We start from the raw sequence: 25,134 nt of genomic DNA, 5'->3' as shown, positions 1-25,134 counted from the left end.
ATTCTTGTATAAGGCACAAACATCATGGTCAGATTGCAAGAACTGCTATGGTACATAGACTGCAGATGTTTACCTCCATTTAGCTCTCTATTCGCAATGAACTTGCGTCAACATATATTGAGGTCTGTAGAAAGTGCTGGAATTTATCAAAACCAATTACACCTAAGCGCCAGCAGAGGGTGGCAAAACACTAGAAAAACAGGCAGGGAATAAGTGGACATGATGTAACAGTCACCTCCTTAAGTGGTGTTCCTCCCGGCATCCACCAAGTGGTGGCGCTGCTTTATTTATGTTGAATATGTTCTTCTTCTGCTGCTGCTTACTTTTATGTTGGAGCTCATCTTCGAACGCGTGTGAGCGCACCGCTGAGCTCCCGAGTGACGAGTGGTCAAGGTAGATTTATTTATTTTTGTTAATAAATGTGCATAGGTGATGGCTTGTCCCCTTTTTGTTGCTTTTATGCACGCATCCTACCTACCACGCGTTACAATGACAGCACTGCCATATGCATATTGGTTTAAAACTGTTAATGAAAATCGATATTGATATTATCCAATACCATTTTAAAAGGCTTTTATCGGCCAATGTTATAGGCTACCCAGTAATAACGGACAACTCTAATTTACAGTGATATCCCCAATTGATTAATTCAAAGTACACAACCTCAATTTTTTGGGTTTTATTTTGCAAGGCAAATTTGTTTTTTACAAGAGAAATTACGGTAATGTATTCAAACAACGCATGAAAGAAATTTGAAGAAATCAGACTTGCAAGGGTTCTTTAAGTAACAGGCAAACTGCAATTTATTTTTCATTCGGTTGAGGTCATCATAAAAGTTACACAAATTGAAATTAAATATTGCATGTTTACAGTAAACACAAAAACATTCAAGATAAACTATAGCCTTTCTTCGAAAGAAATTCTGCTAGCTTTATCTTTAAATATTGTATAACATAAAAAGCCAGAACAAGCTGTTACTTTCATCTACAGTATGCTGCAGTAGTTTGAAATAATTCAACAACTGCTACTCAGGTGATGTGAGACATGCAAGCACAGCCAAAAAGATGGACTCCCTTCCTTCCAACTTTAATTTCTCCTCCTTATCTTTCCCCTTTGCAGATATTGTACATGAGAACCTGAAGATGGGGTCTGATGGGGAGAGTGACCAAGCTTCTGGCACATCCTCAGATGAAGTGCAGTCGCCCTCAGGTGTCTGCCTAAGAAACCGAGGCAACCGACGCATCTCTGCAGAGGTCAGTAACTACCCCCCGCCCCCCTTCTTAAAAGGTCATTTTCTAAAGTTTAGAAAATAAATTACCCAACCACACTCCCTAAACACATGAATAAATATATTCATAGTTGTACAAAACCTGAGCTGAGTTAGCTGTGCAGACCAACACTGTTGTAAAATTGGGTAGTTAACCCACACCCTCGCTTTAGTACCGTAAAGACATGAGTATTAATTCATTCACTCCCAGCCATTTTCACTGGTGCAACCCCCTTCACTCCTGGCCGTTTTACTGGATTTTGACTGATTTTGCAAGGCTCACAGAAAATTCTGTTCTATTGCTATATAAACATGGAACCCACCAAAAGATTAGACTCTCTTCTTTCAGCAGGAAAACAAGTTATTTCATATCCTTTTCCATTCTTTAGAAATAAGCATTAGAAAATAGCTTAGTTTGAGCACTTTTCCAATTTCTGATGAAAAAACAGAGAAATTGCAGTGTTTCCCACAGGATTTTAGGAGACTGTGGTGGGAGGGTCTCTGACCATAGGATTTTTTGAAACTGTGGTGGTGGGCTGCATCGGAGTCGGACAGCCACACCATGTCGTGCCACGGCGAATGTTTTTTTTTTTTTCATTATTTTTTTCCCCCAAGAAGAACCATAACAAAGATATATTTGAAATATTTCATTAGCTAGGCTAATGTTATAGCTCTCAGCTACGGTACATGTATGTAAAATGCGTTGCTGATTACAGCTACGTTACCCTATGTAATAATGCGACTTTTTTTCTCGTAGCAATAGTACGACTTACATCTCGTAGTTGACTCAGGGTTGGCAACCCAAACTGTTGAAAGAGCCATATTTGACCCCCCCCCCCCCCCCCCCCCAAAAAAAAAAAAAAAACTGATACAGTATGTCTGGAGCTGCAAAAAATTAAAAGCCTTGTACAAGCCTTATAATGATCAATACTAGCTATATTAGCCTACTATAAAAATGAATAAGTTGGCTAGAAATACATAATTAGCCTTCATGATTAAATGTTTATTTTCCCTGCAGTGGATCCTATCGCGCACCACGTGACTACTCTGTTGTACGATGACACCACAAGTTTAACTTCATTACAATATTAATGAATTGAAAGAATGTTTGTATCATGTTTGTCCTCCTAGAAATCCTATTAAAACAAAAAATATATTTCCCTCCCCCATCTTTTTCCATTTAAAAAAAAAAAAAAAAGCTCCGAAGCAGCACTAAAGAGCCGCATGCGGCCCAAGAGCCGCGGGTTTCAGTCCGCCGTCGTAGCCCTCCTTTTTCCTTTTTATTTGACCCTCATAAGTACTACATTACCACAACAATAACAGTCCTTCTGTCAACTGACCCATTTACAGGACTGGGGGAATTCTAATGGCCGTGTAAAGTTTTTCTTGATTCGGTGAGAAGGTGAATAGTTTTTTCCCCGTTGTTCGTGAACTAAATTTCCACACAAACGCACATCGAGGTACCATTAACTTAGCAAGGAGAGGTATGAGAGTCATTTTTCGAGTGTCCCAGAGCTCGCGAAATTGGGGGGGCGGGGGGGGGCGCATTTATCCAACTTTCGTCAGCCGTAATTGTCTGAAGTTGGCGCGTCGGTGTTGTGCCGAAAAATAGCCACTCCACGCGAAATGTCCCCCCGACGGGAGCGCCCACACGTCACTCGTACAAACAGCCTTTTCTTACCAATCGATGGACACGGAAACGACGTTCTTGTACCGTGAATATGTATCATTTTACTCTGCTTGAACTAATAAATACTTTACTGTGACCAACGCTCTGAAAATAGAGCAAGGCTTTATTTTGGGCCCCGCCTCTCTGCGCAAGTTTAATCAAAGTTTGCTTTCCGTCCAAGACGGCCGTCCACCGCTCACTTTCGCCGAAAAGTCCGATCCAAACTATTGTAATGCCCCGGATATGGGGAAGAAGGAGAGAAGTCTGTATTTGCTTACCCACTTGATTGTGGTAACAATAATAAAGAAAAACAATAACAAAATAACAGCGGGCTGCTACGACATGCGACCGCTATCTCTCGCTATCTCGCTCGTTCTCCCATTCTTCCTACTCGTTCCCCTTGCGTCTCTTAAATGAATAAATAAATAAATAAAATACTACTCTAAAATGCTGCTCTCACTCGCGCGGGTAGTAGAGTGGAGTGGGCTACAGCTGTGTAATCGGCTGACTGACGCATCTGATTAGTATCTTTTTTTTTTTTTCGGCGGGGGGGGCGCAAACGAGACTGTGGCGGGCCCAAACGAGACTGTGGCGGGCCGCCACAGTCTCTTTCATTGGTGGGAAACACTGAATTGAGCTTTTTGTAAAAGCATACATTTCAAACATAACTTTGACTTTAACACAGCTATTTTTTGCTTATGTGACATCCCAAACATCTTAATTTTTTTCATTTTACGAAATGACATAAACAACAAGACAAATAGAGCTTTTGATAGCAAAGTAACCATTTATTTGCACATGGCTGGACTGTTGGGCTGGGAGATGGCGCTGTTGTGGCCGCCGCGGCTGTCTCTGCGGACGGTGCGGGCTTTTCCTTCGTTACCGCCTGTAGTGTCTCATCAAGATGGATTTTATTGAGTCTTTTTTTTTTTTTTTTTTGTGGTGACCACTGCCTCGTGGCAGAGTTCCCAGTTGTTCTGCTCGGTCGTCCGCCACCTGGCATTCTGGAGGTCCACCTGGTCGTCGCACTTGGTCGTTTGTCGCCTGGCGTCCCGGACGTCCTCCCGATCGTCCTGCTCGGACTTCCCGCCCCTGGCGTCCTGGTCGTCCATTTGGTCGTCTTCCGCCGGCGCCCCAGCCGTGCAGCCCGGCCGTTTGTTCTGTTGAATTGGATTGCGGGTCTTACCAAATGCACTACTGCCCTCCAGTGGCCAGTTTTATTGCTTTAAAATGGATTTCAGCATTGTGCTTTAGAGCAAAGTTGCATCAGAACCTAGAGATGTCTCTTGTGGAAAAAAAAAAACGTAGAAGACGTAGAAATACGTTTTTGAGACACTGAAACAATTAAAAATAGGACGTATTTATACGTTTTTGGGAGCAAACGAGTTAAAGGTTAGGAATTTGAAAATTTATTATTATTATTTGCAGATTTTTGGGGAACATATGCTTCACTGCTTTTGTGCTCATACCACAGCCATGAAAAACATTACCATATTATAGAAAACATTAAATAAATAATTGTGGAATGCATTTTAAGTGTTTTCCGTTGGAAAAATGTATTTAATTTACGAATATAGTGAGTTATGAGCTTGGTCACAGAATGAATTAACCGCGTAATTCAAGCTACCAATGTATTTGTATAGTGTTATGTAATCAAAGGTGCATTAATGTTGTTTGCTGTAACAAAAGAGTAGGCGCAGAAGTTGCTTAGCGGCCTACACAATGTCAACCAGATGCACGTACTCCACCTACTTCTGATGCACAACATACTTTTCAAGTCTGTTTAAAATAAATATAACCACCGTTTTCATGCGCCACCCCCCCTTTCACACACCCACACACTCATTAGTGGCAGATTGTGATGCTGCCGCTGTTCTAGTGGTTACATCACTACCTTGTCTTATATGTGGTTGTTGTTTTAAAAGACCGCCTTCTTTTGCTGCTCTAGCTTCTCTGGAATCTTGATAAATGATTTCTAAATAGTTCAGTCATAAAAAGTACAAAAAGATTATTCATTCTAGTTTTGATTACAAATGAGGATTTGAATATATATCCAGTTGCTGTGTTTGTTTACTCACAAAGCCAATTCAATCCATCTTAATGGCTCCTTATTGGATTAAAGGATGTGCAACTGGTGTGTGTTAATGAGGTACAGCGCACGCTTGTCAGTGAAATCCCTTCATGTCTTGTCTCCTCTGTATTTGTGTGTGTATGTGTGCCATTTTTAAAAAATTAATATGTCCATATCGGTATCAAAATGAAAATCAATATTGGGTTTATATGGTGACATACAGTGCAGGGGTATCTGTATAACTACTTATTCATGTAGTTTATTCAAAATAGTGAAACATATTTACTGTAGACAGTATTTATGATAATTGCAATATTACATGCAATTCTTACAGTTAACCAAGCCCCAACTTTCCCCTTTTCCAGAATCGAGAACATTACATGGGAAAATCTGAAAATTATTTTTAATATAAATATTTGAAAGGTGCAGATTAACATTTAGCAACTCCTCAGTATTCACAAAATTAATTCGAAGGGCTGAAAAGCTCTTATCAAGAAGCATGGCTATAGTTAAAAATGTCCTATGAATGTTTGACAACAAGCATAAGGATGAGGAAATCCCTCTTCCTGTCATCAGGTGTCCTTCTGTCGTTGGGTGGAAACCATTGCTGTTTGGAATTACATCACATGGATTATTGTAATACGGTCCAGATGGGCCCCCGGTTTGTAACAGATTAGGGAAGCTTGATTGGTCAGCAGCATGGTGGGTGCAAAGGTCACGTGATGGATGTCATTACTTGGCCTTGGCGACCGGTCATCACCCAGAAGAGAGGAACTGGCTCATTATTGCAATGAGATCAATGCGCGCTGAAATTGACAAAAGTATGGAGACCCATGGGGCCCTGTTCTTTTCTGAGTGGGCAGCAATTATATTTTTTAAATCGCTTTTACTAGCGTGAATCCTTGCTATTAATTGTTATTAATCATATTTTGAATAAATAGCAGATTTTTTAAACAATTCATGAATTGGGTTTTCATGACATTAACACTTGGGAAATACTACACATTAGAAATAGTATTTGTACTCAGGATTGTATCAGGATTTTAATGGTGTGATTGTTGGAAGCTGTTTGTAATTTTTAGGTTTGTAATAGTGTATTGGAGGGTAAACTTAATAATGGTAGAGGATGATGCTAGGATGAATGTCGTTGGCGTCAGTACCTAATGAATGAACGTTGACCTCCTGACTCATATTAGCCCACATACTGCTAACCACAGACTGTGATGCTAACCAAATAACATTTCTTGACTATGGAAGCCTGTTACGTGCAAAAAGCTATGTGATTTCTGCTATAATCCAGACAATCGTGTGGTTGCTTTCACACCTATTGTGAACTGCACCACGGTCCATTCGGAAGCGAATCGAGACCACCTCTCCGACGAGGTCTCTGACCGGATGTTCAGTCAGCACCAGAGTTTGCTGGTTTGTATTCACACCAGTCCAAAAGGTGCACATCAAACTTTTTGGGTTTGGTCCGCACCAAACAGGGCATCATCCTGTTTTCTTTCTTTATTCGTTTATTTTTACATCAGATCGAAATCCTGCTCGTTATTCAATTTTTTTTGGTCAGACGACAAAGCGAAGTGACCAAGCGACGGATTTGTTACTCAAAAAACTTTTATTTAGTAAAGTGAAATTCTGTTCATTTGGGACACCATTTTGTCACAACTGAAAATGGGAGGGAGGGCTGGGAAGTTGAATTAAAGCTGCTACCAAGAGGCCGGATTAACAGTAATCTAACAAAGAGAGGAAATGCATGATGGGAAATGTGTTGAGTGTGTATTCACTTATGTAACAAATAAGAAAAGAATAATACTTTTATACTGTGTTGTTCTGGGATTTTTTTAACCAGAACTCATCAAGTCTCTCACAACATCCGTGTGTTTATAACCTCAACTTTCTGTGTGCTGTATTTCTCTGTATTTACTTAAACTTTCAGTCATTATTTATTCAGCTTGTTTGCGCTGTTACTTTACTGTTTTTTTCCCAACTGACTTTGTCATTATGTGCTATTTACCTCCACGTGCAGGACCTGAACAAGCGTCTGTCCCTGCCCGCCGATATCCGGATACCTGACGGCTATTTGGAGAAGTTACAGCTGAGCAGCCCGCCCTTTGATCAGCCGCTCAGCCGACGGTCCCGCAGGGCCTCTCTGGTAAGCAAGGGTTAGGGCAATAATGTTTTCTCCTGCAAGCGCTACCAAAAATGTTAAAAGGACCATATAAATAGACAATATACATAGTTTCATCTAATGAATGTCTGCAGATGATTAATTAAATAATTAATCAATTAATTGGAAAAATGTCACTTTTTTCAATTACCTTCACAATTAAACTTGAAGTTGTTTCAGGCATGTTGCAAGTGACAATGAAGACAAAATAGATGACCATTTCCTTCAAAAAATATATTTTATTACAGCTTCCTGGCTTAACTGTAGTCTACAACTGTACTGTTTTAAGTACATAAATTAAAGTTTTTTATAGAGGTTTTCAGTATAAAACATTTAAATAATTTCTCAAGACAAAAGTCCTGTTCATTCAAATAAAGTGTTTTTTTTTTTTTTTCTTGTGGGCAAAGCGATGATACAATTGTGGCAATGACTCATTTCTTTATACAAAGTAAACAACAACTGTATTCTTTATTAAACTGTTGTTCTTAAATACAATCCAAATCCCATTTCAAAGCAAACACTCATCTATGACGATTTAGTTTGAGTTTGTTTTGAAAGGAGAATGAAATGGTTATTTGTGTGGTTTCTTTATGAAAAGAAATGAGACAACTTTACAATCTAACAATAACTCAAGTGCTAATATGCTTCTCCAAAACACAATACAAATGGACACTTAAGACACTAATTAGGATAATCGCTAACTAGCTTCCCAGATAGCAGACTGACATTGAAAAGATGTTGGATCACAAGACATCATTGCTGTTAAAGGCTCTGAAACAGTGCAGCAGGCTTACCTTTAAATATGGCTATCCTTAAATGAAGTGTTTCCAGTGGAGTTCGTTCGAGGTTAGTGGCTGTCTTCCCGGTCAACCAAGAACACAACACACAATTTTTCGACCAAAACTCCCGCTCATCCACAATTCGATGACTTTTCAATCATATTTCCCGGTCAATCATAAATCAACTATTTATCAACATTAGTTCATCAACTATAAAAAAAATGTTTACTAGTGGCGTGCTAAATTTCCGATTCTTAGATTATTCGCGATTCGGCCGTGGAAGATTCGAGAACGATTCACAAACATCCAAATTCCGATTATTGAATTATACCAGGTAAAGCGGGAAAAAAAACGCAGTCTGCGCGGTCTTCGGGACGCAATGAGGAACGGACCGAGAGTAAATATCATGTGCAGCTAATGCCGCTAGGTAAAAAAAAAAAAAACAATAATACCTGACTGCGCCGCTACAAACAGGGCCCAGTTGCTAGTTGCTGTAAACATACGGCAACATACGGCTATGGTAGATATCACATATATCTAGACTAGATGTGAAATGATAGACTTTTCCGTGCTAGTAAACAGGCGCCATCTTAAAGCAGTAGACTTCTCTAGAAGGCTCTGTTATAGAGAACCTAATTACTTTTTATCTAAAATACCCCTAAATCGGCAAAATCTTGACCCGAATCTATCTTTAAATGATGAAACAGTTTTAAAACTTTCACATGTTGAAAGTAGACATGAGGGACATTATGGAATAACGGGCACAATTTTAACAAATTTAACGGTTGATTCACAACATTAAATTAATTGAATGTAGTTTAAAGCTGCTGATACAGACTGGGGACTTGAGTATTTTATTTACCGTTTTTAACAGGTAACTTGATACTAAAATAGTAGTTTAGTGTATTTAGCCTGAGAGGATTTTTTTTAAACAATTCTGGAACAAATATACAAAACATTTGGAAAAAAAAAAAGGGGGGGGGGGGTGGGCATCAATAATCGATTTATAATCGAATCGGAGTCTCTGAATCGTAATCGAATCGATAGGTGCCCAAAGATTCCCACCTCTAATTGTTTGTTGTCGAAAATTTCAATGTCAACCATACGGATGATGGAAAATCAACGTTTATTCAGTGTCCGTCTGCTATCTGGGTTAGCGCTCCATGCTAAGTAGTAACGTCTCATTAATAAAGAATACCGACAATACAATTGGCTTCATATACTCACATCTGACGGAGGCACACTGGATCTAACAATACTAAAGAAAATCTAACTCTCGACAGTTATATTATTGATTCAGCAACCCAACAGCAGCAGCAGCAGCAGTCGCAGCTGCAGTTGCAGCAGTGAACTCCCTCTTGCTATAATAACTGGCGCACGCAAACAACGACCCAAACGGGGCAAAAATCGATCAAATTAGTTGGGTACTAATTTATTAATCGATTTTAATCGATTTAATCAATTAGTTGTTGCAGCCTTACTACATGTTACGTATAATTGGAAATTCATTTTTTAAAGTTCTATTTTCTCTTACTTTCTATTAATTAGATTGTAATTTACAACTCTACCGCTAGATGTTGCCTGCTGCATTACGCCAACACCAATAGGTACAAAACTGGATACATTTGATGATAAGAGTGAAAACAGGAGGTACAGAATTTTAGTTAACCCCAATTTTTTAATGTCGCTATCCTGTTCCTTACTGCTTTTTTTTTTTAATGATAGAAATAATCATTTATAGGTTCATATCTTAATAAACATCTTTGAATTTGATGATTAGTTTTTGTTGTCAGATAAGTTTGTTTTGAAAAACGCCTTTAAAAGGATGAATAGAATAATATGAAATCCACAGATCATTTTTTAAACACATGAACTCTTAAATAAATGGGAATAATGCCAATTGCTTCGTCCACAGGTTTGTTCCCGCCACAAGAAGAAAAAATCAAAGGAATAGCAAAACACTAATAATGTTAAAACCAAATAGGGCCATCACTATTGATTATTTCAAGTAATTATTATCCTTATAATTATTCCATTGCGCAATTAGTAAGTGCTATGGGAGCCTGGAGGCATAATTGTGTTGACCTATTTTTGACTTTAATTAGCCACGCTATTTGAAATGTATATATTTTTTTCCATCCAAACATTTCTCATTCGGCAGTTCCCAAACCGTGAATAAGTGGGGGCTGCCGATTAGTAAATTTAGGGTATGACTAGCAGGTACCCTGTTTCCCACTATGGGAGGTGACTACTGGATACTGCAGAAAAGTTATCAGTTAAAAATGTGAGGACAAGGAACATTAAATAGTGTAGTTGCAGTTCCTTTTAAAACCATTAAAAGGCGACTAACAAAAACGTCATTTTAGGAAGTTCTTTCCCAAAGCCTACGTTCTAAGCCTAATCCAAGTATGCGCACTGAAACCCATAGAATAACATTTTAATTTGACTTCAATATGACTGCCTGTTCTTTAATGGAGCGTTATTTCTCATTCTGAGAGCCAACAGTCATTTGTCACAAGCTATTAGCTACAACGTCTGTGGCGGTTGTGTGACTTTCTCGGGGCCACTGCCAAGCCGTCACAAGGAGTCATCGTGGTGTCTGTTTGCTTGTCACTAATCAGGACGCAGTGCTCATTATGGCAATGTGTCCTCATCTCTTTGTATCTCGCTCCTGCAGTCGGAGATTGGATTCGGGAAACTGGAGACCTACATAAAATTGGACAAACTGGGAGAGGTATGTCAAAGTTTTCTCTCAGGTGCTAGTGTTCCCACAGGAAGTCACAACTTGAAATACTTGTACTTTGTTCCTTGAGCATAAATGCTTGAGCCAATACTAGCCAAACAGCATGAGACTTGTAGTGTTACAAACAACCAAGGTGTTTTTTTCAGTTCACTCTATATTTTTTCCTCCATAGGGCACTTACGCTACAGTCTTCAAGGGGCGAAGCAAGCTGACGGACAACCTGGTGGCGCTAAAGGAGATCAGGTTGGAGCATGAGGAGGGGGCGCCATGCACAGCTATCCGAGAAGGTATATCAGAAATTTTATCTTCACTTTCATCACCTTCCGACTTTTACACGCATTTTAAGGTTGTTAAACTTGCTATTTAAAAACATAATGCAATAGTTAGATGCAAGGAATTAAAATTGGTTATCTACCGTAATTTTCGCACTATAAGGCGCACCTGACTATAAGCCAGTACCCACCAATTTACACCAAAACGGCATTTGTTTAGATAAGCCACACTAGACTATAGGCCGCAGCTGTCCTCACTGTATATTTACACCAAAAGATATTACCGGTAACACTGTATTTGACAGCGGCATCATATGGCTGTCATAAGACCAAATGAACCACCATGAAGCTTTGAACCAATTTCATTGCTTCAAGAAGCTTCATTTAGCCTTCACTGCTCCCTTGGGGGAGACAGTCAACCTATGCTGCCACCCGCTGTCAACACTGTTTTTGTCTACCATGCCTCCTAGCATGCATCGCAGCGCTACAAATGTAAATAATAATCAAAACTCATGTTCTGTGCTAATTATTTCTTCAGTTACTGTTCCAGTTGTTTCATTAATTGCTAGTTATGGTATTTTGTAACACTTTATTTGACAGTGGCGCCATAATACTGTCATTAGACAATCATAATTATTACATGACACTGTAATGACTATTAATGAATGCTTATAACAGATGTAATTTAGTTATCTGGTAAATTATCTCACTTTTCAATGGATGTAAAGGATCTGAGCTGGACATAAATGAAGTTAGTAACATAATTTGCCGGCTGACACTTAATGACACCTGTCATAACCATTCAATAATGCCAATGATAGTGTCATGTCAAAATTATGACGGTCTTGACGTCGCTGTCAAATAAAGTGTTACCTATTAAACCAAATAAAGCAACAAATGGACTTTAAGCCGCAGGATTCAAAATGAAGGAAAAAAGTAGCGGTTTATAATCTGAAAATTACGATACTGAATTTTTGCTCACTTTTAATTTCTTGTCTTTAGAATACATTATTTGCGAGTGGAAAAAAGGCAAAAAATGCAAGGTCTGATTTGCACAAGCGAACTTCTGTTTCAATAATGTGTGTTTGGAAATAATCTCCGAAATACACTGCGACAGTGTTGGTTTTGGCAGCCATTTTAAATTTCGTTTTAGTCTTTTGAACGATAATACCTATAAGTTTTAGTCATTACAAAATGTGCTTGTCTAATTCCGTATAGTTTTAGTTTACATTTACAAAAAATGTTTTCGTCTGTAGAATTGCAAAGTTTACTCCAAAAATAAATAAATAAAGGATTCCAAGGATTTCGAATGACCATTGACAGACGAGTACATATTGTAGCATCTCAGCAGGAAAGCAGTACATTATTTTCAATTAATCATACCCACCTGAACGCCACGAACTGTATGTAAAAAATAGTTGTCCGAGAGTTTAAGACGACGCTCGCCGTTAGCATTAGGCTAGTGCTAACGCGAATGCTATGCTAACGCTATGAGCTTCATTTAGTGTGTGATGATCACTCAGCACAGACTTTTAAAAGCTAAGGTAACAGTGCATATTCTTTCTGGGCAACATAAGAAAACAAATCTTAATGTGTGTGCAAGCCTTGAGAAGAGAGGACACTGGTGAGTTGGGAGTGGGGGGGGTGGTACAGCACTTCACATGAGTGAAACAACCAGACACTGCTACGATGCAGGCTAACTACTCATAAAATGTTTCACATTGTGAACATGTGATGGAATCTATTGCACATTTTCGTCTCGTTCTTGTCAGACGAAAACTGGCACTCGTCTCATTATGTTTTAGTCCCCGAAAAACACATTTTTAGGTTGTTATCCTCTTGTCACTGTCACTGTCAAAAGTGTTTGTTGATGAAAACAACACTGCTCTGCGAAACTCTAGATCAGTGGTTCTTAATCTTACTAAAGGTACGGAACCTCATGAGTTTTACTCGTGCATTGACCCCAAACCCTGTAGACTTTGAATTTAGTTTTTTCCTCAAATTTAAAATTGATATACTAGTATCTAAGCTAGCAAGCTAAAACCCATATGAATTTCCATTCAGATTTCTTTTCATTTAGACAGCATGTTTTTAAACATGCCAAAATGTATGTTTTTATCTTTATGTCTGCAGCATCATCAGACCACTAAACCAAGACTGGCTCGATGAGCATATCTTAGAATTTTTCATTCAAATTCAGAGGAATATATCTTACATTGTTCAACATTAAACCTGCTTGGTTGCATTAACCTTGACCGTGCAGTTTCTGTCATATTTACATCTCAAATAATATCAAATTTAATGAAAAACCCTGCACAAAATGATCGCCAAATTTGTACACAAAATTCATTGTTAAAAAATTAACATGAATCTTCTCACAAATCCAATAAACAATGTGAATTTACAACAAACAATTTTGCCTTTTGATTTGCTTTTCACATTAGAAAATGGAATTAAACTCTGTTCATGTCACAGTGTTTCTATTTTTGTTTTCATGTCGACATTCTCATTCTATCGCATCCTTGCCTCACATACTATTTTCATGGCGTAAAATGTAACGCAAACGTTGTTGTTTTTTATGTAAACATAGCGCATGTTACCCGTAGGTCTCTTGTACTTCCTCATAACAAGTGAGTCAACCTTCCACCGAGCAAACCAGTTTCTCCTCCCGTCAGATAGACGACTAAAAGTTGAAAGAATAGGAATTAGAGCTGAAACGAATACTCGAGCAACTCGAGTAACTCTAGTTTAAAAACTGATCCGAGTAATTTTATTCACCTCGAGTAATCGTTTATTTTGACAGCTCTAAGCATCACCTTTTGCTCGGACTAGTTTTAATGCGGGACAACGCGCTGATGCCACGTGCGTAGAGGAAGAAGCAAAAAAAAAAAACTTACTGCAGCTGACAACCGCTACAAACGACACCGACGTTGCTAAATACTAGCCCGCACATGCTACGTTAGTTGCAGGTAGCGTCTGATGTGTCTCATAGAGATCACATGTATGTTGAACTAGATGCACAATGACAGACTAGGCCGCGTCTGGGCAGCGTTAGCAAACAGCCGCCATCTTAAAGCAGTAGAGCGCTAAGCGCTCATAAAGAGCGCTAAGCGCTAATATATAAGATTAACGTTACTGTCACTACTAGCTCACCTTACGTTAGCCCTGCGGAGGGCTAGGTTTCAATTAATTAAGACCACTTTCGATGCATGGCTAACGTGTCTTACATACAGGCTTTAACATAACATAGCGTTGTGGAGTGATGAGGGTGTCAAATAAAAACTCAATAATGCTAACTATCAATTTTAGCTCAGTAGTCATTGCTGGATAAAACACCAAGTAGCACTAGTCCCTAATGTGCTCCAATACAGCCTGTATCATACATTTATTATGAACAGTGCAAAAACTCAAAATCCTATCAGGATTTACAGTTTAGACTAACTTAAAACTTAACTAGAACTTAAAAATGGCTTGACACAAATAGAAATTCAATTGAAAAACGTGGGAAAAAAAAACTTTTAAGTGATGTGTGTTATCAAGCGTAAAGGCATTTTTAGGTGTGTATATATATATATATATATATATATATATATATGTATGTGTGTGTGTATATATATACTTTTTAAAAATAAGATCTAAAGGTTTTTTGAGTGAAAGCAGTGAATTTGTCTTTTTTTTTTTAAATTCTAGTTACATCTGAGATGCAATTGTTGGCTGTTTTCAACAATATACATCAAAAATAAAGACATTGATTGACTGAAAATGATAAAATGTCTTGTTTTCTCATGTATATCTATAATTGCTCTTCACATAAAAATATATTTGTTTTATCCGATTACTCGATTAATCGATAGAATTTTCAATCGATTACTCGATTACTAAAATATTCGATAGCTGCAGCCCTAATAGGAATAAAGCCTGAAAATTGGGGACTAACCGGTCTAAAACGCCACTTTACCTAGACTCAGTGTCCAAAAAATAGGGCCTTGCATGTCTTAACCTTCACCCCTTAGACTGACTCACCAAACCCCTGAGGTTCGATCGAACCCAAGTTGAGAACCACTGCTCTAGATCATTTGGAAAACTGTGCATTTTTGGAATGTAATGGGACATGTTCACTCTTATTATAGAGTTGGGACAGACTGAATTTCCAAACACACCTGTAATGTCGAATTTTACAAGCTTACAGTATATACTGTAGCAAAATACCGGGACTGCCATTTTCTTCACGCCACTTGATAAAATATAAGGAATCCCAATCTGACAAATAATTATGCGAATAATACTTCAGTTTTTGAGCATGAATACCGTGCTACCAAGGTTAGAAAAAGAAAACCCACATTTGAAGAGTGATTTTTACAGGTCACACAGTAGCAACAAACAATCCTTAGGTATAAAGTTTAGCAAAACAACAGTAGTGGAACAGCAATAGCTTAGATCTATAGTGCAGTTTTTGTTCTTGTGGTGGTTTGAAAAAGTTGAGCAGCATAAAATTCCACCTTTGTGAGTTGTTGAATTCAACAAAAATGTTTTTTATTTAACCTTCAATTCCTGAAACCTGGTTGAATGGCGCCCATTGTCGTACTCAAGGGCATAGGTTCTGCATAGGGATCCCCTTCAAACGCACGTTTGATTGGCTGATAATGACGAGAACCCCCCCCCCCCCCCCCACACACACACACACACACACTCTACCACACACATGCACGCTCACAAAACCACCAGAAATGCATGTCAACATGCGGCCTCCTCCGCCCCCTTTGAAGAGGAGGGTTATTAGAATTTTTCCCCCCGCCAACAGCAGCCATTGTAAGTAATGTAAAAAGACGTCAATGTTGTGGAAGTGGGGAACACGCCACTAATTTTGCTACTTAAAGTCCAACCTGCATCAGAGTTAGTAAGTTCACACACTTTAATGTTATGCTAACCTGCAGAACTCGAGTAGGAAGCTGCTTAGCGAGAAGTGTCCTCCTGTATGCTTCTACTGTTAACGTTAATTAAACTGTGAGAAATGTCATGAACTCTGCTGGAAACTATAGAATAGACATGTGCCGGTTACCGGTTTCACGGTTTACCGTGGTGTGAAAACGTCGCGGTTTCAAAACCACTAAAATTTTCCGTCATACCTTAGTACGGTATTCGCTATTTTTCATGTGCCAAAATGCAGCCGAAGTGGCTTGGTGCAGCACCGCTCACCCCTTCCCGTTTGTTGCCGTGAGTGTCACTAAACAGCCAGCAAACCCAAAAGCAAATCCTCCAAACACAAGGCGTACTTTTCTTCAATTTATTGAGCTCTCAAATCGTGGTGAAATATACAAATAAATACATTTAAAACGCTGTACAATTGTATTTTTCCACGTGTGATTAGGTTCAACAGGATAGCAGTAGCTCCATTAAAAAGTTCGCCAAAAACAAAACACACATTTTCCTTTCAAATTCAATATACAAACTAACTAAAACTTACAAAGACGAATGTTAGCCTAGGCTAAACTGGGAAAGCAGCTTCTTTTATGTCTCACAGCCGCTGAGTGAGAGAAAAGCTTGAATGCAGGGGGGAAGAAAAAGAAACGCGTCAAAGATCGCTAATTGAGAGAGGAGGTCTCGCTCCTCACTTTTTAAAAAAATTTTTTTTAGATGAAACCTTTCCTCAACAATATTTACATTTTAACAAATTTATAAAACTAACTTATACATTTTTAACTAACTTATTAACTTATGAATTCTTTGTTCTTTTTAACACAAAGGCATGGCATCATGTAGACTAGAGTTGACACAGTGGCTGAAAATTGTGAAACTTCACTTGAGCTTCCCCCCTAAAAAAAAAAGTCATACAGTATATATTTTTAATTTTATTTAGAAGTGTTTTTACTTTTTATAGCAATTATTTTGTTCTTACTCTAAAATTGAGCAACTTGAGCTGTGGCTGTGGGTATAGTCTAGGTTCTATTTATTTTAATTTTATATAATATTTGTTATTTTTTGTTTATTTATTTTCACATTATATTCATGTTCCAATTTGCAAATATGTTTTGAAAAAAATCCTGTTCAATGGATTTTTTGTTTTTTTAACCCATACATCTCAAAATTTTGGAGCTATAATTGCAATACCGTGATACCGTGAAACCACGGTATTTTTGCTCACGGTTATCGTACCGTGAAAATCTCATACCGGCACATGCCTACTATAGAACCAGAAAAACGTGAGCAAGAAGCCGCTTAGAGAGAGCGGTCCCTGTGTTTCCCAGGAAAGTGTTGACAGTCAAAATGTTGTTGCTTTTCTTCTTGTTAACGGCCCGGTTTAGAGGGAAAGAATGGTAGAGCATGTCGTGACTACACTTTTGAAACCAAATACCTATTAGTGCATTTATTCATTAGTTATAATGTAGTGATTTATTTTCTACCTTATTTTAAAGTATTTGTAAACGCAGCCTAAGAAGACATTTTTTCAGATATTCATATATTAAGTGTGATCAAATTTAATCCCGATTTAGATTTTTTCCATAATTGCTCAACCCACTGATGCACCCTTAGGGATGAAAATAAGGGAGGAGAAGATGATGAACGAAACAACCTATTAAAGCAATGTATTACTCTTGTGGTGATGGACTATCTAGGTTAACATGCAGTTCCATGTATAAGTTAAGTAATATTTTGTGTGCAAAACAATGTGATCAAGACATCCCTATTACAATGAGGTGATATGATTACAGATCAGTTTGGTTTGAGTCATAACAGCTCTCAGATGGAACGGGAAAAAAAATCACACAGTCACAACCTCTACATTGGTTGCTTTTAAAAATGCAAAAAGCCCAAGTTCTTATTATAATTTCAAAATCTATACCTCTAAAACAACTTTCCCTCATCCACATATCGATTTGTCAATGCTTTTTTTTTTTTGTCTCGACTAATATTTGTGTTGTGGTTCAACTTTTCACCCAGCCCACACTTTAATCTCACAGCGCAATTTTTTCTTTTCTGTAGCCCTAATCCTCCTTTGTATCCTTAGCCACTCATTTTGCTATTATGAAACAGGATTGCAGTACTTTGCAACAACTCTAATGTTGATAGCTAACCTTGGCAAAAGTTCAATCAACCTAAAACTGGGAAAATGCAATTCTCTCCTTTTCTTGTTTCCTATATTTTGTTTGTTGTCACATTACTGATAACAATGGATAATGGTAATAGACAAAACCACCCTTTGACTCAAAACTGGTTTTTCTTCTGACAGTGTCACTACTAAAGGACCTGAAGCACGCCAACATTGTGACGCTCCACGATATCGTGCATACCGAAAAGTCACTCACACTGGTCTTTGAGTACCTGGTGAGTGCCTCAGTGACACACACACACACACACATCAAAATGGATACATTGCAAGTAATTATGATTCATCCTGTACCTCCACTGACACTTTTTTCCATTGTGGTCTAGGACAAAGACCTCAAGCAGTACATGGACGACTGTGGAAACATCCTAAGCATGCAAAATGTCAAGGTGAGCATCTGCAGGTGGCTTTTCAACTACTAAAGACGAGCACTGAGTGTGAGAGACCCCTGCTGTTGGACAGCAGCAAGATGTCTCCATTTGTCTACATTTTCGCTTGAGTCCCCTGACGGCAGTTGATTGCAAATCCTGACAAACAGTAAAATTTGATATTCACAATAGGGTGGTGTACAGGCATAACTTACTTACACAACCTGTTTTAAAATGAATGATGTTTTTTGTGTGTGTGTGTGTGTGTTAAGTGAGCAGTTTGTTCCAAATGTGTTTCAGATCATGACGTTGATTTTTGGAGGAGAGCTAATACTCTTAATTAGAGATGTCCTGATCAATCGAGATGCCGATCGATCGGGTCCGATCACATCATTTTCAAAATATTGGAATCGGCAAAAAAATATCGGACATGCCTTTTTTTAATATATATTACAGATGTCCTGATCCGATATTTGGATCGGATCGGACGCCGATATGGGCAAAAAAATGCGGATCGGTATCAGATCGGCCGACACGGAAAAATTCCGATCCAGACTTCCGATCCAGTTTTTTTGAAAATCCGGTCCGGGTTTTCCAGCGCACCGATATACATAATCCATTCCAGTTTTTGCTTCGGTTTCCCTAAAATCCGGTCCGCATTTTAAGGCACACCTTCAACACACTACATTACCGTCTCCCAATTTACCGAGAGACTTTATCTGTAAAAATGTCAGCTGTGTGGGATCATTTCACCTTAAATGACGACAAAGACGAAGAGGCAGAGTGCAACATATGCCACAATAAAGTCAAGCGTGGTGGTAAAGCTATAAGAAGTTTTAATACAACCAACCTAATCAAGCATTTAGCGACATACACATGCATTGAAAACTAGGTGCGTTAGTAAACAGCCGCCATCTTAAAGCAGGAGACTTCCCTTGTAGGCTGTTGTAGTGAACCTTCCAAGCGAACCTAATTAACTTTTTATATAAAATACTCCTTGTTCTGCCCTTCATTTCGCGATGTGCATTTTTCGTTCCTGCTTTTATTTTGACAGCCGTCCGACAGGAAAGAAGTAGCGCGGCGGCCATGTTTGTAGTCGTTCGCCGTTTGACGAGAGCTGGGCAGCATTGTTTACTGTGCTCACGCTATCCTAAACTTGTCGTGTTGTTTGCGCCTTCGAAGGCATCGTCTGTAAGTACATTTTTTATACATAGTATTTAGCGATTTATGTGCCATATTTGGAGCGTTTTAACCACTTTGTAAACTTTGGCACCTGCTGCATGCTTCATTTGCATATTAGAATATTGAGAGGCATTGTATGGGAATTGGCTTCGTATATATTTGACATATATAGCATATGGATAGTCAAACCTGTCAATCATTTTCGTTCTGTACATTCTATTTCTTTTAGTTTCACCTGGGTTCATTTTTGGATGTGACAGTGCAGCTAAATAAAAGCACCTGGAGCTTGGATGCTACTTCCTGACTCCCGCATTCATTTTTGAATGGAGTTTGGCTTGCTGCGAACTTGTGTCCGCTTACACACACAAGGGGAGCAGTATACTCCTAAATCGGCAAAATCTTGACTTGAATCTATCTTCAAAACAGTTTTAAAACTTTCACATGTCAATAGTAGACAGAAGGGAAATTATGGAATAACATGAACAATTTTAACAACTTAAACAGTTGATTCGCAAAATTAAATTAATTGAATGTAGTTCAAAGCTGCTGATACAGAATGGGGACTGGAGTATTTTATTTACTGTTTTAAAATGTAAACTTGATACTGAAATAGTCATTTATTTAAACCTGAGAGGCTTTTTATACAATTTTTGTAAATAATGCACGGAACATTAAAAGCATCTAATAGCTTGGGGGGTTTGTGGGATTTTCCACTGACAGTTTACAATATTATTTCCACGTTTTACTGACTGACTATGCCATTTCTGTTTGTCATTTATAATGTTTTGTGTTTATCACTGAATAAACAGGTCAGTTTCTTGTTACCAACCCTTGTGTGTTATTCAAACTCACCTAATTCAGCTGGCTAGTTGTTATCAAGAGTACTAAAACCCTTTTCAACATGAGTCTGACAACTAAGTAAGGAGGCTAAATAACTTTAAACTTTAATACATGCTCAGATAGGCCGGTATTGGTCAGTATCGGTATCGGATCGGAAGTGCAAAACAATATCGGTATCGGATCGGAAGTGCAAAAACCTGGATTGGGACATCCCTAATACAGGGTGACCCAAAAAAAAGTTTACACTCAGTTGACTGCTTGTTTAAAAGCCATTGAAACATCTAAATAGGTTGTCATGCTTAAGTGATACATTAAGGTCACTCAATGCAGCTGGTAATCTCTCATCTCTACAATTCCTGTGCTTCTGCTGAAAATGAAGAAAACTTTAGCTGTACCTGAATTGCTGCGCGCCGGTCTGACACCTACTGAGATTGCAGCAAATCTGAGAATATCCAGATGTGCAGTCTACAAAGTTAAAAAGAAGCTGAAAGATACTGGAACAGCCTCACGAAAACCTGGGTCTGGAAGTGAAGATCTGTGCGGACCAAAAAGTTGATTGACAAGGTGATATGTGGCCACCCCAGAGTCCAGATCTCAATCCCCTGGATTATAGCATATGGGCAACTGTGGAGGACAGTGCCTGTAAGAAGCCACAAACCTCTGTGGCAGCCTTGGAGAGGTCCATTGTTAGATCTTGGGAAAAGATGACAGCATCCTACATAAAGAAGCGTTCCGCAGGCGCCTGGAGGCTGTTGTGACACTTAAGGGAGGACACATTGAAAAATAGAGTGTACTGTACATGTTCTTTACAATAATGTATAATTTGTGATTCAATTCTAATTCTAAGATGAATAAACATGGCATTTAAGTTGTATTATGGCAGTGTAAACTTTTTTTTGGGTCACCCTGTGTATATATATATATATATATATATATATTTTTGTAATTAAATCGTTTTCTAATTGTATTTAACGTTACAGACAAAATGTCTTACACTCATCCAGAGTCTTTAGTTTTGATTTAAAGATTGGTTCATAATAACAACAAACATCCTCCCCTGCCATTTATTGTCACACTCACAAAGTGTGGCACCGAAAAAAAACTCGGAACATGGAAGATACGTCGTGTAACATTATTTTAAGTGGAGGGGGTTATGTTTATTGTTTACATATTTTATGGCACAGTGCTGATAAGCTTTGTTTTGATCCAAAGCAGTGGAACAATGTCATGTTGGACAATAAAAAAAAGATACTTGGAGCAATTGAATTGAGTTTTATTCATTTTTTTTCTTAATGGCATTGCTAAAATGTATATGATCGGGAGCAAAAAAAAAAAGCAATCGGATCGGGAAATATCGGGATTGGTAGATACTCAAACTAAAACGATCGGGATCGGATCGGGAGCAAAAAAACATGATCGGAACAACCCTACTCTTAATTGTAGGAAACCTCAGCTTATTTGATATAATATAATGTAATAATAACAAGATTGCATGGCATTTAAAGCATGTCGGAGGGGTAACACTATTAAAAAAAATGGTGTCAAAGACTTCATAATGTAATTGACGGGGCGCGGGGCCGATAAATAGGGGGCCTGCATTGTTGGCGAGGCTGTCAAAGCTGACCGAGTGGAATCACAGACAGAGCTTTTTTCGTTGAAAATTCTTGTGAATAAATGCTTAAATCCCTGAATGCTTTATATATATGGACTTATAACAGTTTCGATTTTTGGTTCAAAACAAAACAAAAAATACGTGCAGGTCGCATTTATTTTACGTAAATATGTCGAATTACCACAACAAAAAGCATTTTATGTTGAAATTCTTGTGAATACACGCTTCAATCCCTGAATTCTTTATAAATATGGACGTAAAACAATCTCGATTGTTGGTTGAAAGCAAAAAAAAAACAAAAACGTGCAGGTAGCATTTATTTTTAGTAAATATGTTGAACGTGGGGCTCGTCTTTAAGTTCACTGTGGCGCCGCCTTACCACAACAAAGAGCTTTTTACATTGAAATTCTCATGAATAAATGCTTAAATCCCTGAATCTTTATAGATATGGATGTAAAACTGTCTTCTTGGTAAAAGCAAAAAAACAAAAAAAAAAAACGTGCAGGTAGCATTTATTTTACGTGAATATTGCGAACTATGATGCCAATGCGTTACAAAATGCATGCATGGTACGAAAAATATAATAATTACCTTGAATCCTCAAACAAATCACTCCTGAGACAATCCTTCCTGTTTCGTATGTGGTACAGCTTTCGCACTTTTTGAACCGAAATCCACAGTTAGTTTGCTGCGCGTGTGTGTTTGTGAATAGCTCCTCTTGATGTGGGCAGCCCCCTGCTTGAAGGAGTTGCGCACTGCATGGCCGAGCTGACCCGTCAGTAATGATGATGTCTATCGTGGTGTCTTTAGTTTCTTATGTTGGCGATTGTTACCCAATGCACATCTGAATATCCCCTACAACAAATATTTTTTGTGTTCTTAATTCACACAACCTTTTTTACATGCTCATTTCTCTCCAGATTTTTCTCTTCCAAATCCTGCGAGGCTTAGCATACTGTCATCGGCGAAAAGTTCTCCACCGAGATTTGAAGCCCCAAAATTTGCTCATTAATGACAGGGGGGAACTTAAACTGGCCGACTTCGGTAAATTTGCTTGTTTCCCCCTTGCTGTGAAGAATTGTTCTTCTCAATCTAAATTGATATCTTTTTCGCCGCAGGTCTCGCCAGAGCCAAGTCGGTGCCAACTAAAACTTACTCCAACGAGGTGGTTACTTTGTGGTACCGGCCGCCTGACGTGTTGCTGGGTTCTTCTGAGTACTCCACACAGATTGACATGTGGTGAGTGGCTAGGTTTGATCAGTTGATAGTATTTTTCATCTGAATTCAGATGTCCTATTTCATTGGCGGGCCTTGAAACGATTCAAAGAAGCTTTCGGCATTTGTCGTCTTTTTCCTGTTACAATTTGCAGTCTCCTTTCTTTGAATGACTTTGCTTTACTTTGGAAGGACACGCGGGCTGTGTGATTGTCATAGACTGTGAAAAAGAAGTTGAATGTCTGTGCTCATGTCACCTCCTCCGCGTGTTGCTGTCAGGGGCGTGGGCTGCATTTTCTATGAGATGGCTGCAGGCAGGCCCCTGTTCCCCGGATCCACGGTGGAGGACGAGCTGCACCTCATCTTCAGGCTGCTGGGTTAGTGCTCGCTGCCCCCTGGTGGCCAATTTTTCAGTAGTGTCAAATTTTACTGGATTTTTTTTTTTTTTAAACTCAGTTGAATGTTAATAAGTTATAACATTCAATTATTTCAATTTTAAACAATTGAATTATGAGTAATTAGACAATTAGAGGCAACTTGGTATTACATGCATAGTATTTTTTCTCTTGTATTTTGTGACCAGTGAATCATTATTTAAGGAGATGAAATATGTTAATCTTTTAATCATGATCGAATAGGCAATATTTTAAAATATAATATCGTTAAATGTATAAAAATATCTCATTCATTAATAGCATTGTTGCATTTACAAAAGCACATGCAAAATATGTTCATTGTAAATAACAAAATTTTGATGAATGAGAAAAATTTAAAAATATGCAAATAATTCAAATACTAAATGTTTAATGCACTGATTTTTTTTTTTTTGTATTTTATTGTTCAATCATATCAAATCATGTTTGAAAGTAAATGTAAAGTATTTAAATAGTTCATATACATCATAAAATAATTCCTTCCCATTTCAAATTATTATTTGGCATCATTCATTCATTTTCCATGCCGCTTTTCCTCAATTCAAGTAATTAATAGCATTGTTGCCTTCACATAAGCACATGCAAAATATGTTCATTGTTAATAACAAAATTGATTTAGCTGAATGAGCAATTTTTAAAAATATTTAGATAATTCAAATATTTAATTGTTTATTGCGCTGATTTTTTTTTTGTATATTATTGTTCAATCATATGCACCAATTAACCATGTAATTAATTATATACATTAGTAAAATAAATATTCAAAAGTAACTAAAATATTTAAATAGTTCATATACACAATTAAATCATTCTCATTTCAAATTATTATTTTGGGATTATTTAAGTAATAAGTGCCAATGTTTTAAATCTACATGTAGTTATGTGTTTTACTCATATTTTATTCATTCATTCATTCATTCATTGAATGAATTCATTGTATTATTTTGGGATTATTTAAGTAATAAGTACCAATGTTTTAAATCTACATGTAGTTATGTGTTTTACTCATATTTTAATATTTTCAAATTAATCAATTCAACACTTTTGAGTTCCATGAATAGAAAATAATAACTGACCAATATTAAGGGCAAAAATAGCTAAATGAATGCAGTAAATATTATCCACTTATCTTGTTGAAGGCACTCCCACAGAGGACAGCTGGCCTGGAATCTCTTCTGTGGAGGAGTTCAAGTCCCACAAATTCCCAAAGTACAAGACCCAGCCACTCATCAACCACGCACCCAGGTCAACTTTTGTTATTATAATTTATTTATTTATTTTTAAATATCACTTTTAGCAAATTGTTGCTTTAATTTACAGATTGTAAGTGAATTTATTCAAGGGCGTAGGTTTTCATAGGGATGGTAGGGACAGAACACTGCCAACTTTTCAGGATGCTCAAATTGT

General features: G+C 37.9%; 1 protein-coding gene across 4 annotated transcripts in view; it reads left to right on the top strand.

The window, feature by feature from the left end:
* Positions 1-25,134, top strand: part of LOC130916790 (cyclin-dependent kinase 17-like) — a 94,472-nt gene that overhangs the window by 52,491 nt on the left and 16,847 nt on the right. For all 4 annotated transcript variants that reach the window (XM_057837768.1, XM_057837767.1, XM_057837766.1 and 1 more), the window contains exons 4-13: positions 1,120-1,253; positions 7,037-7,162; positions 10,634-10,690; positions 10,872-10,986; positions 18,200-18,294; positions 18,403-18,465; positions 22,999-23,122; positions 23,197-23,317; positions 23,573-23,670; positions 24,867-24,972. In XM_057837768.1, the coding sequence (XP_057693751.1) occupies positions 1,120-1,253; positions 7,037-7,162; positions 10,634-10,690; positions 10,872-10,986; positions 18,200-18,294; positions 18,403-18,465; positions 22,999-23,122; positions 23,197-23,317; positions 23,573-23,670; positions 24,867-24,972 (1,039 nt within the window). The remainder of the gene's footprint in view (positions 1-1,119; positions 1,254-7,036; positions 7,163-10,633; positions 10,691-10,871; positions 10,987-18,199; positions 18,295-18,402; positions 18,466-22,998; positions 23,123-23,196; positions 23,318-23,572; positions 23,671-24,866; positions 24,973-25,134) is intronic.

The sequence above is a fragment of the Corythoichthys intestinalis genome, chromosome 5, assembly GCF_030265065.1.
Source record: "Corythoichthys intestinalis isolate RoL2023-P3 chromosome 5, ASM3026506v1, whole genome shotgun sequence".
Classification (NCBI taxonomy): Eukaryota; Metazoa; Chordata; class Actinopteri; order Syngnathiformes; family Syngnathidae; genus Corythoichthys; species Corythoichthys intestinalis.
This window is presented reverse-complemented; position numbering and strand designations above follow the sequence as displayed.